Genomic DNA, 22683 nt, shown 5'->3' on the forward strand with positions numbered 1-22683 from the left:
CATTGAAAAGTTTATTTACTTTAAATTTGAGTCTGAGGAATCTGTTTAAATAGAATTGATTATGTACAGAAAGAAGTGACATGTGCCTGTAAAAACCGAGTCTGTCATCGTAAGACCACTCGTATTTTGTGTAAAAGAACAATTTTGTCAAATAGAACAACATATGTTCACCCCTTGATTTATTCTTACTGTGGAAAGAAAATTTTTTTAATAAAAATATTGTGTCGTCTGAATATAGATTATCTGTAAATATCTGAGTGTTATAAAGTACATGCCAGGCTCTAAAAATAATTCATAATCATCGTTATGAAGTTTATAAAAAGTTAAGTGAAAAAATCGTAAATTAAGTAAAAATGCAATCAGAAGTTTTTGAGACCGAAAAAAGTTCGATAAATAATAGCAATGTGGTACAGGAAATTGATGCAGGATTATCGGCACAGCCAGAGAATGTCGTGCCGAAAGAGGATTATCAAAATTTGATTGAGAATGATGAAGATTTAGAGAATAATTTTAGTGATTCTGATGACGGCGATCAGTATATTAATTCATTTAGTTCTCCATCAAATTCAGGCGATGACGAGTTACGCTGGTATGCATATCGAGGACGACTTGGCATTAACTTTATGGAACGAAATGACGCTCCAAATAATCAATTTAATTATCCACTACAAAATGAAAATCATCAAGCAAATAATCACAATATTCAACAAAATCAACAAGAAGAAGAAGAAACTGATTTTCTTGAAATGGATTTTGAGCCAGACACTAATTCTGAGATAGAAAATGACAATGAAGGACGATTTAATTTAAATTATGAGAATTTAAGAAATGGCCATAATAATTTACCTGAAAATCAGCAGCTTCCCTTACAGAATCATCTTAATTTTAATATCAATCAGTCATTAAATGAACATGGAAATCAAAATCATAATATTAGTATTCGAAATACAGGTGCAAAGCCAAAACAATTTTCTTCATGCCGCAATTTGAAATCTCCAAAACAAAATCCACAACATATATCCGATGGAGATAATACGTTTAAAATTACAGGACATTTATATCCAAACACAGAATCTTCATCATCATCAAAGCAGCAGCAGCAAAAGGATGAAGATTCATATAATATTGGTGCCTCTTGTTCACGATATTCACTAAATAGTGAACGACCATATCATCGACCACATAATCTTGACACTAATTACGTAAAACAACATAAATCTCCATCTAAATCATCCAGTCATAATCATAAGCAGCAAAGACTTCATGAGGAACAGAATGATCAGTTTCTTTTTGAAATTGAACCTATTAAGCCCAGAAATTCTGTAACAATCTACACTTCAAATTGTGATGAGAAGATTCTAATGGATGCATTGGTAAGTCTTGTGCTGCAAAACTGTATAAATTTATTTCTAGAACCATAAAACAATCAACTATTTGTAGAGTTTTGAGATATAATTTGTATGGATTTCAGTGACATTTGTAGGGTTTTTAAACTATATTCATGAAACTTGATTATTTGCAGACATCCTTAAAGCTGAAACCTGATCGCGAGATAATTTTGAATTATTTCAACAAATCAAAAATGGTTCCGCAACTTGGACTGATTGACTATATAATTTATAGGTCGAAAAAGAACTGCAATTACCTGAAAATAATAGAATTAATTGAAAATTCTTGTGTTAATGACTATCATGATGAGTATGGTACGAAGAAATTTGATATTAACTTTTATCCGGTAAGTAAATTTCATAATTTTTGTAGATATTTCCTATAATGACTGGTTTTTGTAGCTCGATTTCTTCTCGACGACACCTGAAATGATTGACATAGAAGTAAGTGAAATTGTTAAGAGATGGAATCCACAGACAGATTTATCACCTTTGGTTAATATCAAGAATAAGTACTTTATTCAAACTAATGTACTTGGTAAGTTAAACAATGTTCATTAACGTGCTTTTTAATTTAGTAAGAATTTTCCATTTTAGGAAAGCTCGTTTACATCATACGGAGGTTGAATAACAACCAGAAACCTCCGTCAACAATATTTCGTGAGGATGAGACGATAAAAATTCCTCAATTTTATGTTTCTGGATATATAACAATAACAACCCGACATCCAACTTAGACATTTGGATGTACGGATTGATACTTTTATACCATAATCATTTGTAAATAATTTATTTACATTAAGTCTTAAAATATAATAATTATTAAGCATTGCTAAAGAATTGACTAGTTATTTTTATTAGCATCTTTAAGATTGCTTAGGTTCATCTTCGATGAATATTCTTACAGAACTTTTGAAGCAATTATCAGGAATCTTGTAATGTGCTTGATAAAATAAATATATACAGTAAATAAGACTCCATACCCGAAGTGGAGCAATAAAGAATGCAATCAAGCCATTTTGAATAAGATAAAATATAGCCAATAAAACTTCAGCTATCACTAATGCAAGGAATGGTAAATTTGATTTAATAACTTTAAGGAAATTTTCTTGAGCCGTCTGTCCAGTCACAAATCTATTGAAGCTTCGTTTGACAACTCCAGCTAATATGATTGTCAATGGGAATTGGAACCATGCAAGTTGATGAATTCCATACCAATAATTCAATGTTCCCGGAACAAATTGTCCTTTAACGAATATTCCCCATAAAAAGATGTATCCTCTGTAGCCGTCGAGAATTTCATGGAATGACCAAGGACCAATTGTTGTCCAAATCAATGTTATCACTAATCCGAAGTAAATGCGATTAATGCCGCATAAAATTATGTATTTTTGTACAAATCTTCTCCAATAATTTGACTTGATTCTTGGCTTCTGAATATATCGATCTGAAATGATAAGATTAAAATTAAATCCATCGGATTAAAAATTTAAGTCTGATCATTGACTTACATTTTAGAAGCATTTGCCATATCTTGAAAACAACTAGCGGAAGTGAGCATGCAATCAGTGCAATAATATATCCAATTTGGAAAACAGTCGTTAAGTCCGACATGAGAATGAATCTTGCTAGAAAGTCAAAGGAAATCGTAGTTCCATCAGTTGCAAAATATTGCTCATCCTCAAAAGTTCCGCCGTCAGCATCGACAACATGTATTTTGATCTTATGCTTTCCACTACTGTATTTTGCCGGATTCCAAGGAACAACGAAGAAGTTGTCATTTTTCTGTTCACATTTCTTCCAACCTTCATCATCAATGTCAATTTGACATAAAGTTATTGCTGATTTAGAGAAAGCCAATATTCTTATATGAGTTGATTCCTTAATTAAATTAATATTTTCTTTAAATGGATTATTGAACAGCATATTTTTGGGATTTGTTATTAAGGCAATAGGGTATGTGTCTAATGGTCTATCAATAATTGTCAACAATCCATGATCAATGGCTGCAATACGAAATCTACGAGTTCTCATAAAATCTCCTAATTCAAGTTCTAAAAATCCTTCAGGATGCAACGTGTACATTCGATTGACTAATCTTCCTAATGTATGCAAATGTCCAGCAATGAACAGGATCGAATTGTCAAATTTACCGACAAATTTTCTGATATTTGGATGATTTGCTGGTGTCATGATTGTTGACGTTGGATAATGAGCGAACCATATTGAGTAATCAGCTTTATTCTTGTCTACAATATCCTTCACATGCTGTAATTCAGCATCATCAATCATTCCAATGAAATTGTAAGGTCTTTTTGAACCAGGCTCAATACTGCAATCTAGGCCAATAAAGTTATACGTAACTTCACTATCAGTGATTTGCTGAATGTACGATTTTTTGTGATACCGTCCTTGTGATGAAAAATTCCTGAATAAATCATTTTTGCCGTGCAATTCAGGAACATTGAAATTGTCATGATTTCCTCGCAGATCTAGCCATTTAGTCTTCCCAAAAACTCCAGTTTCAACTAATGCATTATAATATGCCTTCCATTCCTCCACATATTGCTCACTTCCCAAAATCGTATCCTTTGCATCGGTCAAGTCACCACTTGCAATCACCTGTGAGTTATTGTGAAATTAAGTAAAAACTTGGTAAAAACATACGTGGTAAATTTATATTCTTTTTCAAGAACTTACAATTTTCGGCTTAATTACATCAAGGGCTTCAGAGCAAAACTTCCGGAAATCATCAATTCTCTTCGGTTCTCTGAACTTGGATATATGCAAGTCACTGATTTGTACGAACCAAAAGAGATTTTGTGGATTGTCGTCTAATTTACCATTCTTGATGTTATCTGCTATGACTTCATTGTTCTTTACATTATTCGTGTTTTCAGCACTAACATCATATAGATTTGCGAAAATTAAAAGAAATACTGACACTGATAAAATAAATAATGCTAAAATACACTTAATTAGACTCATTTTTCATAGAAATACAGAAAAACCTTTTTGTTTATTTATAACGATTTAATCACTTTATTAGCCTCCTATTTTATGATATGACTGTTCTTGTTCGTTCACTTTGGCCTATTGTTTATTGCTGATTATGTTCTTATTCTATGAAAATCAAAATTTTAGGATTTTTGTAAACAATTTTCAAATTTTTTCTAATCATAAATTTCAAATTTTTGAAAACGGTTAAAATTTAATCAAAAAAATTTTAATACACATATTTTTGCAATGATAATCAAAGCATAAATGCTTTTTAGACACATGATATACTTGTTGCCTTATGCTTGTCTTCATCAAATATGATGATTTTGATGTACTTAATGTATGCTTGTCTTCATCAAATATGAGATCTAACGGTTCATTTTTGTTATAATATCTATGAAGATTTAAAATTATTCTCAATATATGAGCTGCGTGAGACTGTTATAAAATTGATAAGCAAATATACAAACTTTGTTAATATGAAATAAGAAACGCATCTATAGTATAATAATATTTTTTTTTTTTTTGAAAAATAACGAAATTAAAATATTTGAATATTTGATCCATTATCAATGATGACTTGAGAAGATTTTGTGTGATTTCTTTTAGAGCTCAGCTGTGAGATGGGTTGTAATTAAAATACAGAATATATATTTCAAAATTATTAAAATCAGCGACTCTTATTGCCTAACAACTGTCGTTTAACAATCAGATGATCTATGAAAAAATATGACATCAGACAAATTGAGACTCATCTAATTTTTCTCAAAAAGTAAGCTAAAAACAAAACAAATTCATTAAAAATTTAAGCAATCAATAAAAATGAGTTATATAGTGAAGAATGAAAGTGACAGGTTCCTTATATCGTTTTCTAAAGTCAAGGATGATGAGTTTATGATATTGGCAACAAATTTGAAGCAGTTTTATGTCCAAAAAGGAATTACTTCAGAAGTTATCCAAGAAATGTTTAATGTAAGTACATTTTACGCTTTATCGACAGCAATGCTGCTGCAATGACTTCTTTTAATGATTATTAATTGGTCTTTTCTAAAGGAATCAATCACAAGAGTAATGCTTAAGCTACCTAAAATCATAAAAATAATTCAAGAAGAAGAACCGGCAAGTGACAGTGAAATAAAGGTCTCGGGAAGTACTCTCAGCTTAGTGCTTAAATTTCAAATCACATTGAACAAGAACCTGAATGATTCCTTCAAAGTCAAATTCATATTAGAAGAGTGTAAATCAATTCCAGAAATTGGTGAATTATTCTTTACTGGATTATTAAAAACAATAATTGAGGAAAAAGTGAAAATCAATGGAAGTGAAAAGTTTAGTATAAATATACCGAAAACATCATTTGAAGCAACTTTCAAAGTCAATGATAGCAATCTTTCCGAATTATGTCAATTCATTGGTGGCGACATTGCGTCTAAAAGTGACAATAGTGATCAAATACCTGTTGAACAAGTAAAGTCACAGACATCATCAAAATCTACTTCACAAAGGGCTGTGAAGAGGCAAATTGCATTGCACAATGAGTTGAAATTCGAGCAATTAGATGATAGTCAGGAATTAGAAACAAAAGAAATAGAGGAACCTAAGGAAGTTCCACCTAAAATTGTGAAAAAACCGACAAAGAAAATGAACATAAAATTTTAAAGAAAATCTCAACGGACTTTTAAAATTTAAAAATCAAGTCACAAAAATAAACAAAAAACTTAAAATAATGAAATTCAAAAATTTTGCAAATTTCATTAAATTGTCGTATAAATTAGTGTAAAATGGATAGAGAAGAGAAAGTTCCACATGGTTGGATCAGGGTAAAGTCAAAAACAAGGGCTGATAAGTTCTATTATTACAATAAAGACAAGAAAATATCTGTTTGGAAATTGAGTGACTGTAAAGATGAATCAAAGATACAGCCAGTAAAAAGTTCGTCCCAATCTAAAACACCCAAGAGGTCACCAAAAAAGGAATCGAGACTATCAAATAATTCGTTAGTTATTGGAAAGCGTAATTTAGCAGAAGAACGACTTAAAAATCTTCAAACTTCGTTAAAAGAAGAAGCAAAACGTGGCAAGGTCGACAAGAGTAAATTCAAGCCTAATAGAGAACCCAATAAGCAGCATGTACCTATAGAAAATAATGCAATAATAAAAAAATCCTCAATAAAATTAATTTCACGTGAAGAAGTTGATGCAATAATCTCAGGAACAGCAATAAAGTCAAAAATCAAAGATCCAGTAAAAGTCAATGGCCATACATCACAAGGAAATACATCAAAAACACAAGAAAATATCATTAACAATAGCAATACAACATTTGATGATGATGAAAGCTTTAAAATGGATGTAGATGAGCAGCTTGTAGATGATCAACTTGAAAAGACCACAGATTCTCTTATTGATTTTGAGGAACCAATGGAGTGGGAGGATATTGATCAGAAGCTTGTTGTCAAGGAAGTCCATAATATTCGTACCAAATTAAATTTAAGGTCAACTTGCTCTTTTGCAGCTAGTCCAGTAGCCAAAAAATTATCCAAGAACGATTTCTATATTATTGTGGACACAAATGTACTGCTATCGAATCTAACGTTCGTGAAAGAGATCAAGAGTAAGCTATTTAAAGGTAATAACATCAACAACAAACATAATCGTGCTTCTCTGTTTATTTAAATTAATCAAATATTTATTTCTAGATATCGGTCGTGCATACATTTATCTTCCATATATAGTCTTATGTGAATTAGATCGACTGAAAATGCGCGAAGAAAGCATTGCCCGATTAGCAAGAACAGCTATATCCTTCATAGATGACTGCTTCAAGGCAAAAGATGAATTTCTGTTAGGTCAAAATGCCATAGAGAGTTCACGAGAGCTCATTGAGATTGATTCTGGTGATGATTATATAATTAACAGTGCTTTACAAATGAAGGAATCAACATCAAAAATAATTCTGCTGAGCAATGACAAAAACTTGCGAAACAAAGCCTTTGTGAACGGATTTGATGCATTTTCCTCCGATACGCTAAATTATGCTGATTATAATGTTAATAATACGATAAAATTTGAATGACAATTATGTTATTATCGAATTAGCACTTACTTTGCTGTATATATATTATTAAGTAAACAATCGATGAAGGCTCGTGAATGCTCTAAAATAATATTTATCGTGGTGCAAATTAATTAAACACTATTTTTACATCATAGAAACTTTTTTATATATTTGAAGAATACCTAAAGTCAATAAATGATTTAATTAGAATCCATAAAAATATTTGTTTAAAAGATAATCATGAATAGGATATAAAAAGCATGAATTGTTGATTTGGATTCACATTTTCTTCGGAATTGTCGAGATGCTAAGTTATAATTATTAACATATTAATTGGATTTGAATAGTTGTGTTATGCAATAAAGGGTTAAGAAGAAAAACGGTCCAAGGAACCGTAACTTTTGAAAGGAATTAATATCAGCTGATTGTGGTGACTTGAGGGTCATTTGTCAGGCTTGCTAGAATAGTATTCTCATTTGACCAACAGTTTCAAGAATAAAATGTAAATAAATTATTGTCTTGCCTTTTAAATCACAGCAATCAGTGAAAAAAGTATCCAATAATTCAGTGCAAGTTTACAGCCCTTGAGGTAAACACAAAAAAACTTCAGTTCTTCTCGGTTTTTCTTTGCTTCAACATGTCTTAATCGACAGAATTTTAATTTATTTATTATTTTAATATCTAGATAGTTTACATAGTCTAAGTGCCTAGTATAATTAATTGTGTGTATTTAATTAAGGTGCAACCATAAAATTGTGGAAGTGAAAAAAGTGAAAAATTGAATAAAAATAGAACAATAGAAATAAAAGAGGTTTCTTATCAACAATAAGAGACGAAATATGTGAATTAGAGTGGCGTGAATCTTAACGTTATCTTGAAAATAATCATTAATTACCTATCAACAAGAAATCCGATAAATCCGTGGATCATAAAGTATATGATTTTTATTATAACTCACAAAAGGAACTCTTTCAAATGCAATAAAATTAAATTTTATTTTTGCGAAAAAAAAATACGAAAGTAACAATGACATTGTCCTCATTTTGTCAGTGCACTATTCTGTTCTATATGCTTCCAAGTACATACAGTGAATTGTATATTGTAGCTAAAAAGTGATAAACATAATAAAAAGTTATTAATTTGCGAATGCTGGTAGTGAAGATATAAATGTAATAATTTAGATTGAAGTGAATTGATTTTGTTTTGACAAGTGCTGGTCGAATTATGCTGGATTGTGTGAAATCTATGCTTCACTGGTTTTATAACGATTTTCAAGAATTCAAAACTTTTAACGGTTTTCAAAAATTCAAATTTTGGTTCAAAAATTCTTTGTTTATTTTAGAAATTTTTGTTCAAGTTTCTCTTTGTGTTAATTAATTAATTATAAGTGTCATAGCGTATACAATAAACATCCATTTATTTGCTCTGTAACTACTAGTTTTATCTTCATCAATTTCACGTTAAATTAACGTTGTTTAAAGAGCCGATCATGAGTAATTATGGTTTATACAGAAAAATTGAAAACCAGTGGAGTAAGTGATGAGATGAATCATTGGTATTCAGCATTCAAAGAGTTTTTATTGAAATCTTAATTAATATACGACCCGCACTTGTTGAGACAAAACAAAGCTATGCTTGTTTAATCAAAAAATAAACCGAATTATTTGTTTATGCTGCTTTTCAATTAGAATACATGACTTTGTGGATCTGCTTGCCTTTAAACGTTGTTGTAATAGAAAAAAATAAAAGAAAAAGAAGTAAATTTATTGCGGCAGTTGCTAGTTTTCATCTAGATTCTCTAAACACTCAATGATTGTTGACGAAATAAGATAAATAAATCCACTTCCAAAACTCGCAACCAAAAAGTAATCAACATGAAATTTTCAGGACATCTAGCAACTCACATCACTCCAACGTGGAAGCATCAATATGTCTCGTATGAGGTGAGTCATTCATTCATTCATTCATTCATGCAAAAATCTGTAAAATCTATTTCCTTTATTTTCTTTCTTTCTATGGAAACCTAGTTGAGGTCTTTATTTCATATTAAATGATGAATATCACATCTTTGAGTTATTTTCTTATAATTTTTATTTATTTATTTTGTTTTTCTATCTTAATGCACTGCATCCTGCAAGCAATCATCATCGCCATGTCATATAAATCTTTCAAAAATATTCTTAGTATGCAAATCTGTGCTATAAGACATTTTCTTCTTCTTTTTCACTTAGCTCTGTTTCTGTATCATTAAATCAATGATATTCTTTCTCTTTTTTTGCATATTATAAAGCTACATTTAAATCCACGAAAACGACGATGAGAGTAAAACTAAAAATAACAAAGTTGTCTACAACGTGAGACACATTAATTCATTGACTCTAAAAAGATGTATGGGAAAGAAATATTTACGAATAAAAATAATAATCTGACCCGATAATTAGTGGAAAATTTTCATACTATTATGTATCAAATTCTATTTAAAATGTCTGTAAATTATGAGGCCTTGGGCATATTCTTTAACATGTTTTTCAATGACATTCATCGATTTTTTTTATATTCCTGAAAATCGCATTGAAACTGAGACATTGAAATCATATGAAAATTGTTTACACATGCATGGCGGTGAATGGAAAACTATAGAGATAGAAAAAGTCAAAGGAGTGGTATTTAGAAGGCTGTGTATTGTAATTTGAGGTGTAGATTGTGTTCTTAAAAGCTTCAGATTAATTAAAGGAAAGTCCGTTGCAAAAAACATTTGAATTTGTTTGACATGAAGTTGGGTTCAGTAATGAAAATTTGAATTTAAAATGTCCGTTAAAAGGCAATTTATTTCTAAGCAAAATTAGAAACCTTTCTTTGTGACACAAAATCTTTCATGTCCCGTATCCAAAACAGTTATACCGATAAACATCATCCTCTCACTTTAAATTCAAAAACCGTTACACCTGGTTCCAGTTACAGCACATTATTAATATACAATAAATATGTCTTAGTTGTGCAATTTACATTATAAACAAAGTTGTTAAGGGAATAAAGCGTCATTACTGTGGAAACACATCGCATTGTATATATTAAAACTTCACATTGAAATCACGGAAACTCTCCATGGATATCCACATACAACTAAATGCACTTTATTGCTTTATCGCAAGTCTCTTATCACTCGATACTCTCATATTTATTAAAATTCTCGCTATATACTGCCAACAAAGTACATCTCAAGTTTCAAATTTATTTGAATATAATTGCTATAATCACAGTAACTTATGGTCAATTAATGAATTCTCATTGAGATTCCTACGATGATATGCAAAAAATGTTTTACTTATTTTTATTACCACTTTCTTATTCCGCATTTAAATTTCAAGTGTGGGTTTTGAGGATTAATAACAATAAAAGTGTGAAGTAATAAGAAGGAATATAAATATAAATATATAAAAGATTCAACAGGTTTAAAACAATCGTAGTATGTAACTTATTTTCTTAAAAAAAGAATAATTTTAATGCTTCGAGTAACGATCTGAAAATTGTATGGGAATCCCCAACTGCAAATTTGACGTCATTTTGATATTCGCGATTTCTATAACGTGAGAACAGATATTAGTATCTGTTCAGTTAGTCAAACAAATTGACAAGAATGTTTTACGAGTACTTGAACTGTCAATAAATGTTTGATAATTATTATCGACATTTTACTTTCGTTCGTATTCTCTTTGAAGACGATATACGCTTTGTGTTTACTTTGGCAGTTTTGACACATTTAATTGCTCGAGCTGTAATATGATCGATGTGGCTTTGATTTTTTGATTTTTCACAATTACACATGTCGATAATGAGACATTCTTGATACTCTGCTTGTGAGGCTTATTTTCCTATCAATTTTCATTGGTATCTATCACGTTTTTAATAGAACTGAATTTCGTGATTGTCACGAGGGAAAATATATCGCATGATTGACTTTTTCTGTGAATATCTGATGATATTGCTTATTTTTTGTTTGAGCATCTGTTTGATGAATAATCGCAATTGCTTACATATGCGGTAACGTCAAAGTAATGAAAAAGCTTTAAAATTTGAGATAAATTAAATATTGATTGAAGATTGATACTGTGTAGAGGCTAACGTGATTTAAAAATTTTAAAGATTGTTTGTTCAATGGGAAAAATTTGAATTTTCAAAATCCGTTGAATTTTAAATCAACGCTTTTCAAAAAAGATCGTTCAGTAAAAAATCAAAAATTTTGAATTCTCTAAAACCGTTAAATTTCAAATAATTTGAATACGTTAAATTCATTTCCTTATTTTTGTAGCTGCTATTCAGTTTTATGATCAATTTTATGGGATTTTATGTCACAAGCAGCGACTTTAATGTGAATTCCCAAAAAATTCCACAACAAGAGTTCAAAAAACTCGTGATTCCTCGCCCAAACCATCAATAATATGGGATCAAAGTTCTTAAATCCAAAATATATGCTATTAGCCAGTCATGCGATTTTTTGGACTCGTGTCTTAAGATTGCTCAGTCTTGTGCAAATAAATAACTGGTTTTCTAGGTAATTTTATTCCAGAACTTCTCTGGTTTTTTCCTCTCATTGAGTATAAAGATTAGATTAGATTACTAGAAGTGGCTTATTATCACTAAAAAGTGTATTGACTTAACTTAGAAGCACAATTGGGTGCAGAAAAGATTATAAATATTGTCAAAACATAATTGATAAAGAATATTGTTTGATTTTTTGCCACTTTTTAAGATTTATGACTTTACACATCATGATTAAAATAGTTTCTACCATAACGTCATCTCGTGCTTGTCACTAAGGACAAATGTCCACAATTTTCATTTCTTTTTGCAACTTCATTCTCAACAGCACTTGAAAAATGACTTAAGAGCTGGATTGTAATTCATTAAAATCGAGATAAAAGTTGACTTGAATTGATTGGAATTGGTTGGTACTTAAAAGACTAAGAATAATGTAATATTCTATAATTAACCTTAGGGGTTTTTTTAGGGAATCGGAATGATAAATGTTCATGTGATTGAACATTGTTGATTCATATTTAAATACCAATTGTTTAGTTCAAACAAGTTCAAACATAAAGCAATGATTCATTTCTATTATAATTAATGCGATATCAATATTGTGACTTTCCAAATCAATTCGTAAGCATATTAGTAATGCTGATGAGTTTCGGGTATAAATGCATTCAATAGAAGTGATATTCGTCATAAATATGCAATTATGTAATTCCATTTACCATAATTAATGTCTGTCTATACTGTAATTTACTTCCATCACCAATTAACTAATTCATCTCATTTCCAAATTAATTTCCAGGAAATGAAAGCGATGCTGTATCAAGCAGTCGAGGAAGCACCAGCAGTCGAAAGTGTTGAAGAAGACATACTTAAAAGACATTTTGCCAATTTTGATGAGACATTTTTTAACTTTTGTGACAAGGAATTGAAGAAGATCAATACATTCTATGCTGAAAAATTGGCAGAAGCGACCAGAAAGTTTGCTACGCTCAGCAATGAGTTAAAAATTGCATTAGAGGAAGTAAACCAGAAAACAAAAACCAAACCACACCATATGCTGAAAAAGCGGACGCTTCCGAGTAAAAAGGCACAAGTATGGTCATGTTAATTAATTTTAATTAATTGATGATTTATGGTCCGTTTGCTTCTTTTATAGGAATTTAAACTTGCATACAGTGAATTTTATTTATCGTTAGTTCTTCTTCAAAACTATCAAAATCTCAATCATACAGGGTTCAGGAAGATCCTTAAGAAGCATGATAAGCTATTACGTGTTGATATTGGTGGAAAATGGCAAAAGGAGAAAGTCGAAGCTTCACATTTCTTTACAAATCGTGATATTGATAAGCTGATTCATGAGACGGAGCATACTGTCACTACTGAATTGGAAGATGGTGATCGTCAAAAAGCAATGAAGAGACTGAGGGTGCCGCCAATAGGTATGCTGAACTTTTACTTATTTTGAGCTAGAATTAAATCAATTTATTCCATAGGTGAACAGCAAAGTCCATGGACGACATTCAAAGTTGGCCTCTTCTCCGGGAGCTTTATTATCCTGTTTATAGCTGTGATTCTTTCTGCAATATTTTATTCTGATATTCCAAATAATAATAATGATGATAATGATCAGCAAATTGAGACTCTAAAAATTGCCTTTCGATTATATCGTGCACCATTCATATTTGTGCTGTTTATATTTCTTATTGGCATCAATATTTATGGATGGAGAAGTGCGGGTGTTAATCATGTGCTTATTTTTGAACTCGATCCAAGGAATCATTTGAGCGAACAGCATTTAATGGAATTAGCTGGAATATTTGGGGTCGTTTGGGCGATAAGTGTGCTGAGCTTTTTGTATGCTAAAAGTCTATCAATTCCACCGTTTATAAATCCATTAGTATTAGTTGTAGTGATGATTATATTTCTGTGTAATCCTGTGAAAGTCTTTCGATGGGAGGCACGATTTTGGCTGCTGAGGAAAATTGTAAGGCATTAAAAGCTCCTCATTCAGTTGTATTGCTAATTATTATAATTTATTTAGGGTCGTATGGTGTCAGCACCTTTCTTTGCTGTACAATTCGCTGATTTCTGGCTTGCTGATCAAGCAAATTCCCTTGTGATAGCATTAATGGACCTCCAATTCCTTACTTGTTTCTATTTCACAAGCAACGATTGGATGAACTTTAAAGCCACTGAACATTGCATGGAAAAAGATTTTATTTTTCGTCCGATAGTAAATTGTTTACCTGCCTGGTTTCGATTTGCACAATGCATACGACGTTATCGCGATTCACGTAAGATAATGAATTAATTAAATTAATCAAAATATTTACTGAATCTTTCCTTTTTGACCTCCTGCAATAGATGAAGCATTTCCTCATTTAGTTAATGCTGGAAAATATTCAACGACATTTTTCGTCGTAGTTTTTGCAACGTTAAGGAACTTTCATGCTGATAAATATGAGTCAGCCTTTGATAATCCGTATACATACGCATGGATGATTAGTCAAATTATCAGTTCCTTCTATGCCCTTACGTGGGATTTAAAGATGGATTGGGGATTGTTTGATAAAAATGCTGGTGAAAATACTTTATTACGCGAGGAAATTGTCTATTCGTCAGCGGTAAGCGTGATGTTCATTTGTATCTTTTGTGCGTGACTTAATGCTTATTTTTACTTTCAGTCATTCTATTATTTTGCCATTATCGAAGACATAATGCTTAGATTTATTTGGATAGTTTCATTTGTCTTAACTGAAAATAAAGTTCTCAGCACGGATTTCTTAACATCTCTTCAAGCTATGCTTGAGGTGTTTAGACGATTTGTATGGAACTTCTTCCGTCTTGAGAACGAGCACTTGAATAATTGTGGTCAGTTCAGAGCTGTTCGAGATATTTCTATTGCACCTATAGACTCGTCTGATCAAACAACGATTTTAAGAATGATGGATGACGATGGTGATTTTGTGCAGAATAGGTAAGGATGTAACAGTTTAGGTTCATTTCCAATGACTAATATCTTAAATTCATCATATCCTCAGACATAACAAACAGAATCGACCAAAGACGAAGAAATCGAAAGATCCAGAGAAGAAGCAGCTCCTACAAGCATTCAGATCATCAATGAATGACTTAACGATTGATATGCAAGGCACAAAACGATTATGATGTTCGCTATTTATTGTATAATTATTTTAAATTAATGTACTTTTGTTAATTTTATGCTCAATGACGTTTGATTATTTTAATTCTCAAACAAGGCATTATACAGTTACTATATAAAAAGTTTAGCATTTAAATTTAATTCAAGAATTACTGTACATTTTATTATTAGATTAGGATGAATGAGGATGAGAATCTATGATTCTATGTGTGGAATGAAAAGCAAAGTTACCTATTAATTATTAAAGGAATACTGGTGCTAAATACTGTTTGCATAAATACATATAAAAGACTAAAAAGACATATTTAAATTAGGAAGAAAATTTTCAATAAATTATAATAATTGTGCCTAAGAGAATGGAAAGGAACTAAAGATTGTTGAGTACGGGAGCGATTGTATGTTACTAATTGCTTGATATTGTCTTTGCACTTTATAAAAGTTAAACTGATGTCTTTATAAAGCATTGTGTAATATGCAAATGCTTCCTATGTCTAGGAATATAACAAAACGGATTGAAGCCCAAAAGACACATTTTGATTATAATCTGGGAGTTATGAGTGGAAATTGTGATTTTTGAGACACTTCTGTGCAAAACTGTGTTAAATTGACTTGCTGTAAAGTTAGCTTTAAGACTTGTTAAGAACAGTTTTGGACAGTTGTGTCATACGATTTGTTAAAGTTTTGATAGATTATTTGATCAAAGTCTTGTTTTCGTACCTACAAGCTATTAGTCATAGTATAGACAACTGTGCATCACAATAAAGCACAATCTTAATAAATCAGTACGTGTAACAAGATTCTGATCAAATAATCAGTTCTGTTTGACTTGAGTCTAATAAAATACTGTGTCGTTTTGGGAAATAAGGCCTTACTATATGATGTACTTCCATTTTATTAATATTGCATCAACTTTGTTGATAAAACACGTTGGAAATTTAATTTTTTTTTTACCGAATTAGGATTACATATCGCATTATTCGATTTTATTCTTTCATAGGCTTTAAATAGGATTATAAAAAAAAGATGCGATATTCATATGTAGCACGTTAGTATAGCAGTATTAAAATTTTAAGGAGAAATCATCTTAGGTAAAAAAGATTTGAAATAAAATTTGTTAGACATTTTGGAAATATTGATTAAATAAAGGAAAAATACTATTTTGACATAAGTTTTGGTGGCTTTTACTGTTGGCAGAAATAAAGGCTTTTTGAAAATTTAGAGCTTTTTAAAGCTTTTTGACATTTTCAAAATTTTGAAAGTTTCAGTTTTGGTAAAATTAAAGTTTTTAGAAGGTTTTGAGCTTTTTGAAAAAAGTAAAGCTTTCTAAAAAAGAGCTTTTTGACATTATTCAAAGTTTTTAAAAAATTTTGAGCTTTTTGACAATTCAAATTTTCCATAAAAATTTCAGAATTTTCGAAATATTTGCTAAAATACTACGCCAAAGGTAGACAGCAACAAAGTAGTCATCAGCTGATCTTACCTAATGAGTATTAATCTACTTACAGATGACGAAATAATGCATCCTACTTAAAAAGGTTAATTTATAAATAACTAAAGACATTGGGCGATTATTTTGGATGCGTTTTTTGAAAACTATCCGAAGAATCGATTTTTCTCATAATTTTTGCATTACGAAGCATGATGTTTATGTATGGTTCGATGCAAAATGGCAAATACTATTGTAATTTCTCTACTACAGTCATTTAAACTCATCATTAATTAAGTTATTTGAATTCTTGTGTCGAAATTACTGTCACCCAAAATCGAAATTCATCCGAATAATCGAAATTCCGAAGAAACTAAAGGGAAATTTCACATAATAAACATACAGGAATATAGTATTCGAGTTAAGCTATGTTTTCATTATAAGATTATGTTCCAAATATCGTTAATTAATGAGATATTTCGATTATTTGCTTGATTTTTTGGGTGACAGTAATTTTTTTGAGCTTTTTTTTCCTAATCCGTGCAGAAAAATACCAAATGAAAATTTCAGAAAACTTTAATTTTTCGTCTTATTTTAGCATTTCAATGTCAAATAACTGATAATTTAGTAAGAATTAATGTTGAATGACTGATTAAAGTTAATTAAAGCTATCAAAACATTAAATTAAGAAGGATTTTCATGAAAACATTTTTTAGCACTCAAATTCAAATGACCTTGGATTAAAAAAGCTCTTTTTTCAAAATTCAACTCTTCAAAATAATCGCCCATTGTTGTCAACCTTCGTGCGTTTTAGTAAAAATAAAGAATTTACTCATCAATATACGGCACTTAAAAATATCTAATATTAAGCATGTGTCGAACTGACTTTTGTCTACAAATAAATTTCAATTCTCGATAATTCTCTTAAATTTTAAAAGAAATCCCCGTTTATGCTTAAAATTCTGCATTATCAAGCACATCTCATCTCTATAGAGAATAACAAAATTGAGACTTAAGAATATGCTGTAATTAATCATCAAGAGAATATTCCACAATCATCATCGACTTTTGAGAACAGTTTTCAGTTTATAGACAACTCTCATTCCATCAATACATACACGCAGTGGCAGTCAATAGAAATGAGATTTTCAATTTTATTTATCGCAATTCTGCCCTTTTTCCAGCCATGTGATTCCTCATTTAATGAAAGTCACGATGATATGCTCATTCAATGTCGAATGAACATAAAAAATTTGCCAAAAAAGCGTGAAAAGCACATTTGTGAAAAGGAGAATTTTGATGATGATTTTGACTATCAAATTGCAAATATGGAAGCTCCGTATTCAGGTGAAATCAATTGGAAAAATTTATCGACTTTTCTTAAGTGCTTTATACATCTTTAGGACAAAACTTCATGTGTATATCTTTTGAAAAAGCTCAAGATCAAAAACTCAAATTTAAACTTTGGTTCTCTCATGAGAAATTCACAATCAATGCCGTAAGTTTAATTCTTATTACTCATTTCCAGTTTTTAAGTCTCTGAGATACTTTTTCATATAGTTTGGCATTAAAAATGCAAATATTGCAAGAGGAGTCTTTGAATCATCTGCTGTATTTAAATCTTCATTTATTGTTGTTGTTCCAACTGGCAATGTGACAATTCCACAAATATTTGGCTTTGAACTCAATGGTCAAGGTAAGTTTGTATTTTATATGTGGGTTAATTTATTGCAAACGGCGGAAATTCGTAGATTATTATTTTCTTACTTTACTGCGCAGGATGAAATAAATCCATCCCTATAATGCGCGCATTATATGTAGACCAATACATTTTCTTCACTGCAATACGCACGTCATCCCGTTTACTGTCCTATAACGCGCAACATGCATCATTTTACACTCTATAATACGCACAATACAGCAAATTCTCAAAATATAAAATTCACTTGAACTTTACTTTCCTAAAATATAGATGCATGTCCATTCTGCGGACAGAGATTAGAACCTGCTGCGGCACTAATTAGAGGCGGAACGGAAGTTAAAACTCATTACATGTATCCATGGCATATGACAATCTATCATTACGAATCGTCAAATCTACAATATAAATGTGGAGCATCTCTGATTCGTGACAATAAAATTATAACTGCTGCGCATTGTGTGACATACAAGAATCAAAAATTGCATGAAAATAAGCTTATTGTGAGATTTGAGGAGGATGGAAAGCTGTTTGAATCAACAAAATATCAATACAAAGTATTTCGAATACTTGTACATGAACGTTATAGCCATGAAACATATGAGAATGACATAGCTATATTGATACTTGAGACATCCATTGACATTGTTCATAGCAAGAATATCCGAGCAATTTGTTTACCACCGAATGGAAAGACAAATTTTCCCAGTAAATTTATGATGCAATTTTCAGATCAAGCATGAGAAATAATATAATTGAAATTTCAGATGAAGGATTTGTGGTTGGATTTGGTTCAACTGACAGACATCTGAATGCTTCAAGAATTTTACTCGAGACAAAGCTTCCAATCATTCAAAAGGATGAATGTCGTGATAGTGATCCAGCATTTTTTGCCAGACACTTATTTGACACAAACTTTTGTGCTGGAAAAAGGGGATTTGGAGTTTGTAGTGGAGATTCTGGTATATGCTTGTCATGTGATCTATGATTGCTTACTGATTCCTTCAATTTCAGGAGGTGGACTGTTTGTATACTCTAAAGGACTTTGGATTTTAAAAGGAATTGTATCCAATACAAAGCCTAATGCTGACTCATCGATAGTCAATCCAACTTGTAGTGATGATAATTATGCACTGTTCACGGATGTTGCTAAATATTTGGGTAAGTTAAGCATGAAGAGGTGAATTTGGTCGATTTAGTCAGTTGACTGTCACTTACTGCTAAGTACACTGTCGTCTTGTCGTCATAATGGTCAAGTAATGGTAAGGTGACGGTCGGGTTTTGCTCACAATTCATAAACGCAACGAGCGAGAAATTAAGGAATAGTTATGCATTTAATTATGAGCCGTGTACCAAAAATTAAACGTTCCAATTAATTTTGATCCTCGTTTGATGATAGTATATGCCCCAAAATCATTAATATGCTATCATGTCATACAAACATGCTCATTATCTGGTATATTAAATAATTAATTAATAATTTTGCCTTTTATTTGATAGACTGGATTGATAAACGTATCAGCGATAATTGATGATTATCAAAAATTAATAGGTATATTTGGATACAACTACCTGTGCCTTTATTGAACTATAATTGATAAATTATTCAAATTATGAAGCATTTAATAAACAATTTATTTTCACACCTGAATAGCTTTAAAGTTCCTAATTCTGATTTTTTCATGAGTGCACAAAATACCCCAAAAGCTCTAGCAAACATCAATGTGTGAAGAACGAATCCATAGCTCAATCACGTACATCCTATCAATCATGAAACAATTCCAATTAGTCTCAGACCTCATTTCTTCTACTTCCTCTCATACAGTTAGCTCGATTGAGCTTAAAATTTATGATTATTTTCATTCATAATCTACAGCAGTTGTGTATTTGAAATGGATTCACTTCTGGCTTTGATAGGAAAATTCTAATTATACCCCTCCATGCAAATTATATAGGTATGAAGAAGTCAAAAAAGGTTGACTTAGGATGGAAGTCAATGACTTCCGCACTTGACTAATGATAGTTTCAGTAACCATAGTTTTCTGTTTTCTTGCTGAAAGTAAGCTACAGTTAACTGTGGATTTATTTTTGGCTGTTCTGGTTAATGGGGTAGATTACAGTACTCTGAGAATCAAAGCCAATAATTAGGGGAAGTATCCTTGCCCAATAATTAGCTAAGTGGACAATCCATGAAAAAGTACCATCCCTAATCCACGCGGAAGTTAATAAAACAATAATATCCACAAGTTGAGTAAATTTTTATGTTTTATTTATCACAAACCTACAATCCACAAGTGGATTGGCATAAATATGGATGGTAAAGACAAATAATTCCATTGATTGAACAGAACATGAAAAGAGAGAGTCCAAATTAATTTTTCATGTCACAAGAAGAAAAGGGGGTAAAGTGCTGTAAAACAATTTTCTCGACTCAATTTTGTGTCACGTCTTTTGAAAATTTAATCTAGTTTTGTTCCTCGTCTTCCATCCCCTTTATTCATCCATGATGACGAAACTTTTATGCTTAAAGTTCAAGATTTTTTTTCTTTCTTGTTCTATTGCTGCCTTTTATAAATCGATCCCAATGGTAATCTTTCGCACATCGTACGTTGAAGGATGAAAAAGAAGAGAATTTAATTTATTGCAAGTTTGGATGAAGGCACACTCATTTTTGTGTACGGGCAATGCAGTGTTGTTGTATGGAACTTTTGCAAATTGAATATCTGATGAATCTAGTTTTTAATGCTGTGAACAATGCTTATTTTGTTTCAACAAGAATTATGTATTGTAACGTTCATTTGAAATTTGAATAATATTTATTGCACTCAGTTGAAAACCCCTTGCTCAGTTTCTATTTGAACTCGGATAAATAAACATCAAATTTAGTTATAAATCCATGAGGAAGTCGTTTTAATTAAACAACATAAACCAGCATTGAGTCCAAAATTCTAAGCACAGTTAGGATTTTAACTCCAACACTGAACAACCAGTTTTCTGACAAAATTGTGAATTAAATTTGCAAAGTTTTCAATTTTGAATGTCTACATATTTCTGCTATTGACATCTTCATTTCCTCAAACCTTATGCATCCTCAACTCAATTCATAACTTAATATCACGCACAAATGTTCGAGATATTTTAAAGAAGCATAGCTAAGCTTTTCTTCCACATAAGTTCCTTTATCAACCAGAATTATCAGTCAGCAGTAAAATTTTAATCCTGTGCTAAAATAACATCCCTGAGCACCGAATGAGTAGGAAGACATAGGAACAGAGAGATAAATTTTAGATGTTGCTTACGGATATGTGATCGTTGTGATAAACAAAAGGATATGCTTAAATGAAATACTTTTACTACATGACCGCATGTATATATGGCATTTCTTGTACTTTCTGTGTAACTCTTGGGATGAACAATAACAGTATGTGGTGAAATTACATACGAGCTTGTGAAAGACGATATGTCTAATGGCAAAATGTCACTTTAATTTAAATTTTTTGTACATACAGGATTTTTTAATTTAATTTTGTTCTTCCTTTTATGCTGTTTGCCTTTAACTTGACATTGCAGAACATTTCTTCTACCTTATTGCTTCATCAACACTGACTGACATTCGTGTGTATTCTCTTCATTACCAAAGTAAACACAATCGTTGCTTGTTACATCTCTCGTCTGCCTTTTTTCTCTCACAGCTCAAAGTGATTCTGTTGAATGAATGGAACATGCTTCGCGGCAACATTTTCTCGTTTTTTATTTTTTGTAATTTAAATGTTGGAAATAACGATGCAGGAGCTGAGAATATTATTAACAAACGAGAAGAAATAAGTTGGGAAGACATTAGGAATTTGTGATTAGGGCGCATTTTTTGGCAAGGAAGTTTGAAAGTTTAAGTACTGATTTGATTAGGAAGCTCCTGAATGGATCATGGAAGATTTTGAAATTTTTATGAAGTTGTTAACAGTTCCCAAATATTCTGGAGATTCCAGGCCTGAGTTCATCTTTATTGCATTTGCTTTTCAGTCACATTTAGGTTCATCACTAAGGCTGCTTTACGTATTCCTCTAAATTAAAGAATCATTGAATGCTGAGACATTAAGACCGAAGACTATGCGTTACATGAGTAGCAGGCTTAGAGGCAACAAATAATAGAGATTCTCAAGTTTATGATGGGATCCGAGCTGCTCTTTTGATGATATTTCTATTTGCATCTGCAGTTCATAAGAGAATGCTTTAAGCTTTATTTCCATGATTATTCTGATTGTCTTCTGTAATTGAGTGACACAGCCTGAAACTATCTACACCTCCAAGCCACTTCAGCTTACATCCCAATCCATTCATTATTAAGTCAAATGAGCAAGATGATATGCAAACACAGACAAATTTCAGACCAAACCATCTTGTTTCTTCAACCTTA

General features: G+C 31.1%; 5 protein-coding genes across 7 annotated transcripts; 4 read left to right on the forward strand and 1 right to left on the reverse strand.

The window, feature by feature from the left end:
- The first annotated feature begins 35 nt into the window (after positions 1–35).
- Positions 36–2228, forward strand: LOC139089793 (GATA zinc finger domain-containing protein 14). Its single transcript, XM_070639403.1, has 4 exons — positions 36–1373; positions 1523–1735; positions 1791–1926; positions 1986–2228. The coding sequence occupies exons 1-4, from the start codon at positions 354–356 to the stop codon at positions 2123–2125; spliced, it is 1509 nt and encodes a 502-aa protein (XP_070495504.1). The 5' UTR covers positions 36–353; the 3' UTR covers positions 2126–2228.
- LOC139089792 (transmembrane protein 62-like) lies at positions 1880–4448 on the reverse strand. Its single transcript, XM_070639402.1, has 3 exons — positions 4089–4448; positions 2900–4010; positions 1880–2835 (listed from the first exon to the last, which is right to left on the reverse strand). The coding sequence occupies exons 1-3, from the start codon at positions 4374–4376 to the stop codon at positions 2255–2257; spliced, it is 1980 nt and encodes a 659-aa protein (XP_070495503.1). The 5' UTR covers positions 4377–4448; the 3' UTR covers positions 1880–2254.
- Positions 4449–5140: 692 nt separating this feature from the next.
- On the forward strand, positions 5141–7598 carry Swt1 (Swt1 RNA endoribonuclease). The gene is made up of 3 exons (XM_070639505.1): positions 5141–5360; positions 5442–7016; positions 7087–7598. Exons 2-3 carry the CDS (start codon positions 6170–6172, stop codon positions 7461–7463), a joined length of 1224 nt encoding a protein of 407 aa, XP_070495606.1. The 5' UTR covers positions 5141–5360; positions 5442–6169; the 3' UTR covers positions 7464–7598.
- Positions 7599–7752: 154 nt separating this feature from the next.
- LOC139089791 (solute carrier family 53 member 1) lies at positions 7753–16312 on the forward strand. 2 transcript variants are annotated; one of them, XM_070639401.1, is made up of 10 exons: positions 7753–8034; positions 8131–8614; positions 9134–9388; positions 12781–13074; positions 13138–13420; positions 13475–13965; positions 14023–14275; positions 14346–14605; positions 14666–14958; positions 15023–16312. In XM_070639401.1, the coding sequence occupies exons 3-10, from the start codon at positions 9320–9322 to the stop codon at positions 15147–15149; spliced, it is 2070 nt and encodes a 689-aa protein (XP_070495502.1). In that variant the 5' UTR covers positions 7753–8034; positions 8131–8614; positions 9134–9319; the 3' UTR covers positions 15150–16312. The 2 variants fall into 2 exon arrangements, with proteins under 2 accessions (XP_070495502.1, XP_070495501.1); XM_070639400.1 differs by lacking the exon at positions 7753–8034 and having other exon boundaries at positions 8063–8614.
- A 1360-nt stretch (positions 16313–17672) lies between these two features.
- Positions 17673–21003, forward strand: LOC139089899 (U21-ctenitoxin-Pn1a-like). 2 transcript variants are annotated; one of them, XM_070639538.1, is made up of 8 exons: positions 17673–17917; positions 17974–18068; positions 18131–18266; positions 18543–18977; positions 19037–19231; positions 19284–19430; positions 19770–19821; positions 20885–21003. In XM_070639538.1, exons 1-7 carry the CDS (start codon positions 17710–17712, stop codon positions 19799–19801), a joined length of 1248 nt encoding a protein of 415 aa, XP_070495639.1. In that variant the 5' UTR covers positions 17673–17709; the 3' UTR covers positions 19802–19821; positions 20885–21003. The 2 variants fall into 2 exon arrangements, with proteins under 2 accessions (XP_070495639.1, XP_070495638.1); XM_070639537.1 differs by lacking the exon at positions 20885–21003 and having other exon boundaries at positions 19770–19912.
- The last annotated feature ends 1680 nt before the right edge of the window (positions 21004–22683 follow it).

The sequence above is a fragment of the Chironomus tepperi genome, unplaced genomic scaffold (genome assembly GCF_022539635.2).
Source record: "Chironomus tepperi strain 1889 unplaced genomic scaffold, CSIRO-AGI_Ctep_v1 contig_196, whole genome shotgun sequence".
In the NCBI taxonomy this organism is placed as follows: domain Eukaryota; kingdom Metazoa; phylum Arthropoda; class Insecta; order Diptera; family Chironomidae; genus Chironomus; species Chironomus tepperi.

What these genes read in the sequence shown, in the direction of transcription:
- LOC139089793 (XM_070639403.1), top strand. Translation starts at nt 354, where the DNA reads ATGCAATCAGAAGTTTTTGAGACCGAAAAAAGTTCGATAAATAATAGC. An exon ending in TTGATATTAACTTTTATCCG is followed by an intron (nt 1,736 to 1,790) that starts GTAAGTAAATTT and finishes TGGTTTTTGTAG; the next exon opens with CTCGATTTCTTCTCGACGAC. An exon ending in TATTCAAACTAATGTACTTG is followed by an intron (nt 1,927 to 1,985) that starts GTAAGTTAAACA and finishes TTTCCATTTTAG; the next exon opens with GAAAGCTCGTTTACATCATA.
- LOC139089792 (XM_070639402.1), bottom strand. Translation starts at nt 4,376, where the DNA reads ATGAGTCTAATTAAGTGTATTTTAGCATTATTTATTTTATCAGTGTCA. An exon ending in ATGTAATTAAGCCGAAAATT is followed by an intron (nt 4,011 to 4,088) that starts GTAAGTTCTTGA and finishes AATAACTCACAG; the next exon opens with GTGATTGCAAGTGGTGACTT. An exon ending in ATGGCAAATGCTTCTAAAAT is followed by an intron (nt 2,836 to 2,899) that starts GTAAGTCAATGA and finishes TTATCATTTCAG; the next exon opens with ATCGATATATTCAGAAGCCA.
- Swt1 (XM_070639505.1), top strand. Translation starts at nt 6,170, where the DNA reads ATGGATAGAGAAGAGAAAGTTCCACATGGTTGGATCAGGGTAAAGTCA. An exon ending in CAAGAGTAAGCTATTTAAAG is followed by an intron (nt 7,017 to 7,086) that starts GTAATAACATCA and finishes ATTTATTTCTAG; the next exon opens with ATATCGGTCGTGCATACATT.
- LOC139089791 (XM_070639401.1), top strand. Translation starts at nt 9,320, where the DNA reads ATGAAATTTTCAGGACATCTAGCAACTCACATCACTCCAACGTGGAAG. An exon ending in ACGACGTTATCGCGATTCAC is followed by an intron (nt 14,276 to 14,345) that starts GTAAGATAATGA and finishes CTCCTGCAATAG; the next exon opens with ATGAAGCATTTCCTCATTTA. An exon ending in GGTGATTTTGTGCAGAATAG is followed by an intron (nt 14,959 to 15,022) that starts GTAAGGATGTAA and finishes TCATATCCTCAG; the next exon opens with ACATAACAAACAGAATCGAC.
- LOC139089899 (XM_070639538.1), top strand. Translation starts at nt 17,710, where the DNA reads ATGAGATTTTCAATTTTATTTATCGCAATTCTGCCCTTTTTCCAGCCA. An exon ending in AGAAATTCACAATCAATGCC is followed by an intron (nt 18,069 to 18,130) that starts GTAAGTTTAATT and finishes TTTTTCATATAG; the next exon opens with TTTGGCATTAAAAATGCAAA. An exon ending in TGGAAAGACAAATTTTCCCA is followed by an intron (nt 18,978 to 19,036) that starts GTAAATTTATGA and finishes TTGAAATTTCAG; the next exon opens with ATGAAGGATTTGTGGTTGGA.